The following is a 12200-nucleotide window of genomic DNA, read 5'->3' on the forward strand; positions in this document are numbered from 1 at the left end:
GAAAAGAGACCGAGAGACGTCAAGAATGGAAAGGAGAGAGAGAAAAGGACACAGGGTGAGAGGAGGAAAGGAGAAATAGGGTTTGAACGAAGGACGAGAGGGCACGCAGGAATTGAATCTATTATTCCGAGGGCTCGACGATGAAACGCTGAAGGGACGTAGCTCGGTGCTCGTCGAAAGTTTGCCTCGTTCTTTTAGATTGCGTCGTTACATTATTTTCCTGGTGAAATGAGATAGAGCTTTTCCATTGTCGGGCCGCGCGTTCGACGGGTTTTCGTGAATCTCAAGGAAACGTTGCTTTCCCCGGATTAATGTTCCCGAATATTCCCAATTGTTGTTCGTATTCGTGCACGGTCAATCGCGGATTTGGAGATGGCGAGAATGGGATACGTTGTTCGAAGAATCTACCTGATCGTAGTTATAACACGGTTCCTTGGCGAGGTGTGCCGCGTAGAAAAAAAAACAATCTCGGAAGTAATGAAAATGAAATTTTTAAACGTTAATTTTCGACGTTGGAAAGCAAGTAACACGCTACGTTCATAGAGCCAAAAAAAAAGGAACTTGTGCTCCGTACTTACGGTGGAAGAAGGTTTTTGATATTTAAACGCGTGTTGTTTTTCAGTCCAATAACAACTCGTCCGGACCGTTGGTACAGCGAGTTTCACTTTGTTTTAACTATTTTTAAGTATTCTTAAGGTTATATCTTCTTAAATTTTCCTAGATTTATTAATTTATTCTCCTTTCTTTCAATTTACAAATTTCACTTAACCTCTCCTTGCGTTTGATCATTCTGGATTTATTCTCCGAGAGAACTCGATATTATAGATTCGAAACGGTTGTATATCCTTTATTAAACGTCAAAATACATCACCAAAAGTACAATGTATTTTTCTCTTTTTTCCACACGTTTCTATCTTTAACACACTCTTTGTTCCATATTAAGTATAACTAATGTTCTAAAAATAACCGTAAAGAGATAGTAGCTTGCATAACAAGCTATCGCGATCTTTATGTTTCTCGAACTCGTATAAATTTATCATTCAACGAATTCGCTCGAGTATAATATTCAACGATACGGAAGTTAAAGGTATTAAATTCTGCGCATCATCGCGATGACCAAGGGAGGATACCCAATTCCTTGAAAAGTCACGAAAGAGCCTTCGTTGCCTCCAGAGACAGTCGATCGATCGAATTTATTTAACGAACAGCCGAGTCACGGCGAAAATAGCGAAGGACGCCCGGGAGTTTCTCGGCTAACAAATAATAGATCGCGTTGCGATGATCGAGAGAACCATTTATCTTCCGTGAATCACGGAAGGAGAGGAAAGAATAATGACAAAACGCTTACCTTCCCGGAGGCCCTCGAGTTGCATAAGAGAACACCGGCAGCGTGGATTCTGTACTCCTTGTCGAGCTGCTCATGTTGTCCTTGAATTTTCCTGCAGGCAAAACGAACGGATAACAATACCTTGAAAAATATTCTTCGTTCGTTAATGGATCAGGAACAAATTTCTCGTCTTCAATGATCAGGTCTTTTTTCGTACGACGAACGATCGAGCGATTCGGAGTAAGTTTAAAGTTTACTGAAGAAAATATTTCAAATTCAAATCTCTCGTGATATTTTCTACGATTAGGAATAATTCTTGACCTCGATTTTAATCAAGAGAATATTTAAAATATGTATCACCTTTAGGAACGTTGTTTCGAGATACTGAGAATTTAAAAAGATGTATCAAATCAATGAAACATATGTTTCTTTGTCTACCAACGATTGTGTTTAAGCGTCGTAAACGTTTCTATCGAGGGTGGAAAACTTGCTGAATGCAGTATCTTGAAAAAACTGGATTTTTTCTGAAAGCTATTTACGTAGCTGAATTCTCGATTCGATAATACACGATTTTCATATTGAAACTTTTCGCCCTGTAGCCGATAGTTGCCAAGATATTGGATCGGATATGTTTTTCACCCCCAAGGGTTCTTTTCACCCCTTCGATAAGTTTACCGATGGAAAGAAATACGCGGTGAATATTTCCGTGAGAACTACTTTGTACCGAAGTGTCATCAAAATCGGAATTTGTCGCTCGAGAACATTCGATTGTTCACAGTTACAACTATGAATGTAGACACTTGTGCACGTGTACAGTTTTCTTCGTCGATGCTCAAAGAATTGGCACTTACGTAATATCTGATTGACTTCTTCGACGTTGAAGATGTACCAACAAGTTCGTGACCGAAGTTGAATACTTCCATTGTGGTAAACGTGTGCCATTCGTGTTTTATAAATTAGACATTTCGTTCATGACTATTCGTTTATGCGTAAAGGGCAAGGGATCTGAGTCTACGTTGTAAACGAAAGGGACGAGGCCCCTTTTGAGATCGTCATTAGTAAACTGTAGTAGTCATTAGAGTGACTTTAGTTCGTATACGGGTCTCGAGGACTCTGTTACGACTGAAATATCAGCCAACATTTATTTAAGCTACATATGGAAAGGGTGGAAAAGTGTGTAGGGTAGAATGAGTTTTGAAAATGGTCAATTAGGACTTTTGTACGGATACGAGCAATTAAAACCTCTCCGACGAAGACTGCAAAGTCTAGCGTATCGGTACAGAGTAAACGATCGCCAAGTATGCGCCACATATTTTGGCCGACCAGGGCCATTCGAGGGCAGATCCCACTACCGTCATTTTCGTATCTCTGAGTACAAAAGTAATATCGTTCCGTACAAAAACGAGGTACAGTTATATATTCTCGTTAACCTAGCCTCTGTTAACTTCGTTTTCGATTCACTCGGCATACGTAGCTATTATCGCAGAATCGTTACCGAAAATTCGATAGAGGAAGCAAAACAAGCACGTTCGGGTTTTAATCGACGCATTAATTCGTACGATCTAGAATCTTCGGTTAATTAGCGGGCTCTCGAAATGATCGAACGCCGAAAAAAGTGTAGAGAGAGGTTCGTTGTCGTCCCTTCTACGCGCGAGAAAAAAATTAAACCCCGAACGCGAGCAAACCAGGGGATGGATGACGAGGTCCTTCGCTAGCTGCGCAAGCGAATTTTTCCAAGCGGTTTCCGCCCAGTGATTTAGGAATCGAAAAAGTTTCACGGATGGACGAACGTCTCCGCGGAAACTTCGGCAATTACGCGAAAGCAAACAATCTTACGAATTCATGGCGCGAGCCTGCGCGCGTTTTACCCTTCTTTTCCCCGAACTCGACACCGCTCGAGCCTTCGATGCAAGGGACTATCGAAATTGAATACGCAGAGCCAGCGATTTATTTTTCCAACGACATTCAGATTCCCCTGTTCCGATCCCTCGGCAGGGAAAATTTCCCTGAGAAAATTTTACTACCCGAGAACAATCAGAGTATACAAACTGCTCGGAATAATTAGATCGTAATCTAATATGAATATCTCTCCGAGCTCCAGACCTGTTGCGGAAGTTAATAATTCACTGGAATCGTTATCGCGTTAAATATACCATCGTATTGCTGTTATTCGGTGCATCCTTCTTAGTTACCTGGAAACCTGATCTTATCATTGTTTCGATGTGTAATTTACGATTTTTTAGATATCGTGGCTAGTAATTCAAATTTATCCAGGTAAAATAATACGTTAGAACAGAACTACGCATGGATTTTCAAAGTTGTGTCACGAGAGTTACTAAAACGACAAATAAATTCGATAAACTTTTTCAGAGGCTCTCGACGATTTATGTTCGTTTTTGTAAGATTTGCAAGGGCCTACTAGCTCGTGAATAAAGTAATAATAGTAATCGTAAATATTATTTACCGCTTCGACATAGAAAAAGAGTAAAAATATTCACGGAATTCTCATGGTCCTTCTTTGCACAGGACTCGTTTCGTTAACAAACTTTAAATATCGAATTAACTGAATAAATTTACCTTGTTCATCGTAATTTGTATTTTCGAAAACCCAGTTTAGCGATCAAAATTTATCGTAACCGAACTTTACAACATTTTAAATATTCTCTCGTGGAACATCGAACAATCGTGTTTTGCGTATCGTGGAAAAATGATAATGATCGTGATTATGAGGGTATATGCGTAAGGCTATCGTGACTAAATTTAACACTGATCGAAATCAACAATTTATCAACAACTACCAACAACGACTCTCGATGAGAGATACACTGTTTCCTTCCAACGACACATTGTATAACAACGCTATAGTTCAACCTTACGGTTTCCTTTATATTTTCAATTCTGGGCCCACGTGACCTAGGTCAGGAGGTCATGGCCGTCTCGGGGGATGCACTTGTCTTCTAGGGTGGTCATTGGGACAATAAACAGACCATGAGTCCGCTTCACATCGTCATCACCCGAAAACTCCACTGTCTCAGCGAGCAGTCCTCTTTTGTCAGTTCCAACCCCCCAAGTAGGGTTGCACGTTCCTCTACTCGTTCTCGTACTCTCTTTCTCTCACACATCTGACAATCAAACTGTACATTTCTCCCATAATTTATGATACTACGATGTTAATGTTATAGGCAACATTTTGATCGAAGGAAACTAAATAAACATTCGATGTAAGCATTTGTAGAGAATATCGTCAATTTGTATTCGAATGGCTCTCGTAATTTTCGAGTTCCACGCGAGATTAAATACGCGAATTTCGCATCATTTAGTGTCCATCAACGCAATTGCGAACCTGGGGCAGTGGTTTCTGAATTACGCAATATGAATTCTAAAGAACATCCTGAATAACGTTGAAGCTTGAAATCCCGACGACAAATGTGGAATAACACGTACGCGTCTTACGAGAAGGGAAAAATATATTCATCGTGAAATTCCTCGGTTTACTTCGTTCTCGTTACACGAAATTATCGAATGCTTCGTAACGTTGTCCACCGTTGAGTTATTAAAAATTTACGAAACGATACTCACCGGAAGTGGACCGAACTTACGCGAAATAATTCCTGCAACTTCGTCGTGGAGTATGGTTGCGCGAGAACGATCGAACGTTTCCATATTTCAAAGTGGAAAAATCTGGACAGGGGGAAAAAATTGAAAAGCGAGAGAAATTTTGTTCGTGAAGTTTAAGATCGTAAAAGGTATAATAAAAGATCGAAACAAGCCAGATTTCTGCATTTTAACCGTGGAGTTCATAGAGTTTAATTATTAAAACATTGGTAAGGGAAAATGGTGACCACTAATTAACATGGAGGAGAAACTCGGTCGGAACAAAGTTGGAGTAACTTTGGTTCGTTACAGTGAAATGGTTTGTTCGAACAAAAAAATTTGCAAAAGTTAACAATCCGTAACTTTCGACTTCTTCATCGATTATGGACTACTAATGTCTTCCTATCGAACGTTTTTCACCGTTTTATCGTACATTCGGAAAGTTAATTTAAAGAAATTGATCGTTTTTAGTACGTCTCGAAGAACGACGAACCTTTTATATTTTTCAACGTTCTTGTACGCCATTAAATTTGTGATTTTGCGAGGCAATCGTACGGCGTAAAATGTGACACTCGTCCTGTCATCGTGAATACCCAGAGGATACGGTAAGGTTAAGAGAAACTAGATTGTTTAGGGATTTCAAGATAAGCTTGTGGACGGACCACGTGATGACAGTGATACATGAGTCTTTAGGACGGTGGGATTCGCTCAATCTTTGGAGAACAATAACGTCACGCCGTTATACTGCTTGTTAAATTTATTACACACCTTTGATACTTTATCATTACATTATTTCGTGTATTTAACGAGCAATATGAAACTGTAATTACACCGTACCGTAGCGACTAAAGATTAATTTCGACACAGACTAAAATCAAATTTAATCAATTCGGATTAAACGATTAGTTTTAACGCCCGATAATATCTTAATATATTTAACGAAATAAATCGTAATAACGTAATAATTAAGTAATTCCCGTACATCCAGCTTTTTAGATCGGTACGTAATCAGGCCTGAAATTCGACCAAAGTGTCATTAATATTTACGATTATTAAATTAAATCTGTACGTTAAAATTTTCATGTTGATTTTCCGCGTACATCGCGATTAATTACGAAAGAATTCAGTACGTACGAGTATTGATGATATATCAATTCCTGGTGTTAAAATTATCGAGAATTTTGCACGTTGCGAATGCAGAATAGTAATATTGATTTTTTCCAAGTAGAAATTGCAAGAATTTAGCCCTTTGAGGAATTTTTATGCGAATAAATGGTTCAAATAACGAACGAAAGGAAAGACTTTTCATTCGTTTGAATCAAATTTAGAATTTTAATTATAAAACGGTATGTGGTACAATGAACGAATAAAAATTTGAACGTCCGATCGAATAAAGGATATTAATTATTCGAATAAAAATTTGCCCATCTCTGTTCGAACCATATTGGTGGAACGTGGATAATTCCACATAAAAGAGACTGAAAATTCCTGTACGTATCGAGATTCGTGCAATCATCCAGGTAACCAATCCAATTAAAAGGAGCTCCACTTATAGAGTATGTATTTGAAACTACCTGTTCGTACCACCTCCAAATTTACTCGTTGCTAAGTGACCATCTCTTCCACTTAACCCAATGCAACGAACGAGATTCTCGTGCAATAATCGGTGAAACATATTGACAGTCGTACGATACGAATACACATATTATCGATAAAAATGGTCTTAAATTTTGCTTAGAACGCAAGCACGTAAATCAACAAAAACAAACTCGATACTTTATGAAATGAAAAAGTTGTAATTTAGTGCAACGAATGTTGGATTTAATTTTGTCTTTATCAGAGAAGATAGAGGAAAAGTTTATTGAAATTTCTTACATAGAATTGGATTCTCCTTAAGACTTATTTAAAACCTCTTTGAAAATTTTATAAACGAAGAATGTATACGTTAGAAAACTAAAAAAAGCTACGTAATTATTCGTGGATCGATTTCGTTCGAAATTGAATCGAATCTCGAGATGAAAGTATAAAATTTAAATACAAAGTTTAATCGAAAACTATTCACTCCTTTGAGAGCGATCACATTCCCCTCAAACAGTGAATTTTCCATTGTTCTTTCAAAATACACACGCACCGACGAAACAGTTTTCACATCTCAAGATACGCAAAATGAAAACATTACGATCGAGACAAATTTCGAAAAGATTCTCCAACAAAGAGTACACATTTCGAAACGACTGAAAAAAGAAAAAAAAAATCATCCGTCACTCGATGCACGCATAATACGTCCGCGCGTATTTGCATCGAATACTCAAACCCTTCTCAGAGATTCTCGTAATCCAAGTTCTCCGTGAAAACAAAAATCCCTCTCTCCGAAATGTTTCTCCCGTAGAAAAAAACCTTCCATATATCGCGAAAGTAAACAATAAAAACGAGAGGAAACAACACAGGTTCCCCAAGAATTGCGAGCCAAAACTGAAAACGGAGTCATTAGAAATCACGGTTGATTCGTAGCGAGGCTGTACCACGTAAAATGGAAAAAGCTCGCGTTCCATTCGATGATGTACACCGACTTTCGAATATTCTCGTTGCTTGGTGTGCTTCATAACCAGTCTTTATTCCACGAGAAGAGAAGATCGCGGGGAAATGGGTATCGCCCGTTCCCTGAATAATTTTTCAAGCCCCACCCCGCTTCGTATACCTTCCGTTTCCGCATTCAATTTCTCGTTTTCCCGTTCGGAGAACGGATCGTCAATTATTGCGTTGTTCCTCGCACGTGTGCCCCGTAACGCGACGCAATATTTCGTTGGCCGGGCAAAGGAGGCCGAGAGTTCATGGAAAGAACACGGGGCCCACGGAATAAATAATTCCCCCCCGCCGCCCCCTCGGCCGTTGCGCTCGCGCGTCCTCGCGCGGAAACGGAGAAATTCCGCGGCTAGGCGAGGAGAGGCGAGACGATCTCGTAAATTTATCATTTGCCGTATAATCAACGAGAAGCCGGCCGCCATCTGCAAACAGGGCCGAAACGCCGCGAGCATCTCGTTGGAAGGGGGTTGCGCAAACAGCCTCGAAGCGCGAAAGCAGCCAGAGGGGGAGCCAAGGGGTCGGTGGGACGGTGAAAAAAAAAATCACGGACCTTTACATATCGCTGACTCCGAAGCTTTTCTTCTTTTTTCGGTTTTTTTTTTCTTTTTTCGTTTATTTTTCTTTTTTCTTTCTTTTTCTTCCCCGTCCCGAGGTGTCGGGAACGCTTAACTCGCTACGACGACGTCGAGGCAGCCGGCGCGTCTCTAAGAACGCCGTCGGCGATCCTAATTTTCGGGATTCGAGAAATCCGCGCGCTCGCGCGTCTCTTAGGCGGATTTATCGCTGGAGAAAGGAAATTGGGTGTTCCCCGGTAACACTCGTTACGCGGGGACACTACTTACCGGATGAAGGAGAGCGCAGACGGAGAGGTTCGTCAAGGAGTGTGTTTCATTCGATAAATGACACGGGATTTTTAACGTTACGGTACGGGAATTTTTGTATTTTTTATGCATTTTTTGCGAGGGAAAATTTGCTTCTACGATGGGAAAAATAAATCTGACAATGAGAAAATCTGAACATTGGAAACAGAGAAGGTACAGAAGAGATTTTTGTGTACACTTCTGTAAAATTGTTTTATATAGTAAAGATGAACAAGGTGTGTAGTAGAATATAGTTTTCGGTGAGGAGAAGGGAGAAGGGGTTTGTCTTGGTGTGTTTGACTCGATAAATGACGCGAGAAGATTTTAACGTTTCGTTGCACGAAATTTTGTATTTTATAGGAATACATTTTTCCGGGTGAAAATTTACTTCCAAGATCGGAAAAATAAATTTCCAAAGCAAGAAAATTAGAAATGTGGAAAATACAGATTTTTGTATGTATCGTATGAAACTAAAATTGATTTACAGAGTAATCTCGGTACGTTTGATTCGCCTAATGATTAAAATAGATAAACGTTTAAAGAGAATGTTAACGTCCAAAGTATTGCAATCTGGATTAAAATACCCCATTAAATAAGCGTTTATTGACGTTTTCCTATCTCAATACCGTTCCAAGAATTCTACAAAGTGTAATTAAGGAACAAATGGAAGAAATTCAAATATACAGCGTATAATCTTTAACTTATACGGTTCGTTCGTTCGAAACTGTTTCGCGTCGGTTAAATATACGCATTACGTATCGTAGGTGGAAAAAAACGATCGCTCTCCTAGGTTGAGAAAAATCGCAGTATCACGAGCAAAGGTAATATGAACAGCGATTAATATTTGCTTAGTCTCAGGCCTGGCAAAGGTTAATTAAAACTTCCGAGACCCGATACGAATCGCAATTCCTTCCGCGACCGATCGTTCTCTTTCTCCCTCGGCAATAAATATTTCGTGCGATTCGAGTTTCGAATATTACAAAAATTAATTAAAGCTAAACAATACGTATACGCGTGGCCCCTTTGTGAAAGTTCGTTATTGCTAATTGAACAGCTGTAATTTTTCGACTGTGATGTTTCATTTTATTCGTCAATTTCGAGGTAAAATAATTCCCCGATATTCCGTGCCAATTTATAACGCCGAGGACCTAAAACCGTGGCTGGAAACGTTTATACGTAAATAAGCTACGCTTGTCAAAGCTGACCGCGTACCTGTCGCGTTCGTTTTTGTCTAAGCAGAAAATTTCAAAGTTCCTTTCTCGTGGAAATACACGGTCAAATTAACGAGCGATAACCGTACACCGAGAGACGACTCTGACCGAACTGTGACGCAGTTTCAAGTGCACCTCGATGCAAATATTAGGCGGAAAATTCATCACGCCTAATCGCAGCTAGGAAAATGATTAATCGGGGTGTATTCGATACGGGAGAAAACGATGAAAGTTAAGGCCGACGTTTCGGCTTCGAGCTAGGACGAGTCGCGCCGGAAGCTAGACGAAACTGCATAATTCCACGGTAGTTTGATCAAATTGTTAGTTCGCCGGAGGACAGGCGCTAATAAATCTTGAACGAGTTAATCCTCCCTCCCTTTTCTCCCTTTCGGGGGTGGAACAGGAACTCCCGGGGCAGAGTTCGCGTTACGGGAGTCCAGTGCCAACTTGCAAAATATATTATTCGAAAGCTACCTACCACCAGGGAAAATGGATGTTTCCTTAGCCGAGTTTTTCGTCCGCGATACTTTCGTCGGGAGTTTCGTGATTCGGCGACACCGTAGCAGAAAAGGCTTTCAGTGGAATTACATATTCTTGCGATAAGACACTCGATACCGTGATAACTCTTTTCTTCTTTTTTTTTTTTTTCATTGTTTTTTATCGCGGCGTACTCGCTGAATTTGCATCAGTTCGTTAGCTGGTTCTGCAAGAGCAACGTTGAATACTTTGTTTAATTGTGCCACTGTGACGTGTATCAATAGAATCGGTCGATAAATTTTCAACGAAGAGTAGTGTCCTTGCGTTTTAATTATCAACGCGTTAAAAAGTGATACATATTATAAATAAACACCAAAGCGAAAGTATACATTTGGTTTGTATAAGTTTTTGTCGTTTAATTTACGATAGTATGAACAGTAAACGAGTGGGGGAATTTTTTGGAAAATGATTCTTGTTTGCGTTTGTCACGTCATCGTTTTCAATGATTGTTTTTCGATATGGTTTTCAGTGTGCACGATTCCGACCAAACTGGTCGAGATGCAACAAAAATTCATAAATGCTAGAAACTATAATATATTCTCTAGATATTGACGTTCGAATCGACCCCTTAAGTAGATTGAAGAAATTCGTTCAATATTTTGCGTATATCTTATAGGGAAGAATTTTATAAAGTATTGTACAAAATATTGGCAGACATTCTGTTCCACGATCATGGTAAAAATAATTTAAGAAGAGGATCGTGAGAACGATAAACTACAATTTACATATTCCACTCGTTCTCAGACAAACTCTTGTCTGGCTAGGTACGCGTCGATTCTACTTACGATATGGCGTGCAGCAACTCCTGCCTTTGCTTCTCTTTAACTTTTACGCTCCCCCCTTCTGCGAGCGCAACTTGCAATTCTCTCTGAAGAACTGCCAATTTCCGGCGTTCACCTTCCAAGAGCAAAGAAGTAACCTGCAACAATCAATTTTAAAACGAAACTTAAAAAGGTACAATTTTTGGGTATATACGATTCACGAGACATTAAAACGAATAACAGCGAAATAATTGTAAAATGTGTATTGAAATCTAAATCATTGTGAGAGATACAGTAGAACGGAGAGTAATTCTATGAACAGTTACAAGGTGATCTCGAATCGTTTTCCAGAAGAATAGATTCTTCGTACAATCGACTTTATCCGTGCAAGGAAGTAAACTTTCCCTCGGACGATATTGCTCTCAAGCTTTGACACAGACGTGTTGTAGGATACACTTGACCACCTTATGGAAGTTGTCGTAGACTAGATATAGAATAGACGGTTCAAGTTACGAGGGAGTTGGGGTCACACGACCTGAAATACCGACCTCGTAAAATGTCAGTAGTTTTGGAGCGACCTCTTCGTTTGAGAACGGTGATTCTGGGAACTATATTCAACCGAACCACCGAAGTCGGTAAAGGTAGTAAGTAGTCCTAGTACCTCGTTTATGGTTCTGTCAAATCTATCGACCTCAGAAAATATTTTAACAAAGATCAATCCACTCTCAAAGCTTCCTGCGACAATGCATAGGAATTGGAAATTAGAGTAACTCGTTAGAGTAACTATAATTCTATAAATATTCTTAGTTCCGTGTTCATTTTTAAATATTTCAAGTTCCATTGATTTCAAGCGCCATTCTAAACCAATAGGGGAAGAATGTTCGATGAGACAAGTGCAAATTTAATAAGTCTTTGTTAACCTCGTGATATAAAATCGAATAAATGGAAGGATGCAAGGGAGTAAAGAGGATTAGTCGTAGTACCAGAAATAAATTTAATGAAATACGTCAGAATTTTACATTCTTATTCTTACGTTTCATTCAATTATTTAAAGTTCGATACATTTATAGTTACAAAAGTTTTGTATATTGCAGAGATGGAATCAGAGTTCCATCGATCTCTCTCTACACGCGTTACAATCGAGATTACTAATTCAAGGAGATAGAAGAAATCAAAGTTCCTTAAATCTCATAGTTTAGTTCTGCCGAGCAATTACATTGTTGAACGAAATGAAATACATTGAGAAAACAGAAAGATCATCGACGCTAGTAAAACAGATACTCCATTTCTCGTATCGCATCCGTCGTAGAATCTTTAGTATCAAATT

The 12200-nt window shown here is 39.3% G+C and overlaps 1 protein-coding gene across 1 annotated transcript in view; it reads right to left on the reverse strand.

Moving 5' to 3' along the window:
* Positions 1–916: 916 nt before the first annotated feature.
* Positions 917–12200, reverse strand: part of LOC143150677 (uncharacterized) — a 28117-nt gene continuing 16833 nt past the window's right edge. The window contains exons 2-4 of the mRNA XM_076319123.1: positions 10898–11031; positions 1314–1439; positions 917–956 (exon numbers count right to left, since the gene is read on the reverse strand). Coding sequence (XP_076175238.1) covers positions 917–956; positions 1314–1439; positions 10898–11031 — 300 coding nt within the window. The remainder of the gene's footprint in view (positions 957–1313; positions 1440–10897; positions 11032–12200) is intronic.

Source organism: Ptiloglossa arizonensis, chromosome 8 (assembly GCF_051014685.1).
Source record: "Ptiloglossa arizonensis isolate GNS036 chromosome 8, iyPtiAriz1_principal, whole genome shotgun sequence".
NCBI lineage: Eukaryota > Metazoa > Arthropoda > Insecta > Hymenoptera > Colletidae > Ptiloglossa > Ptiloglossa arizonensis.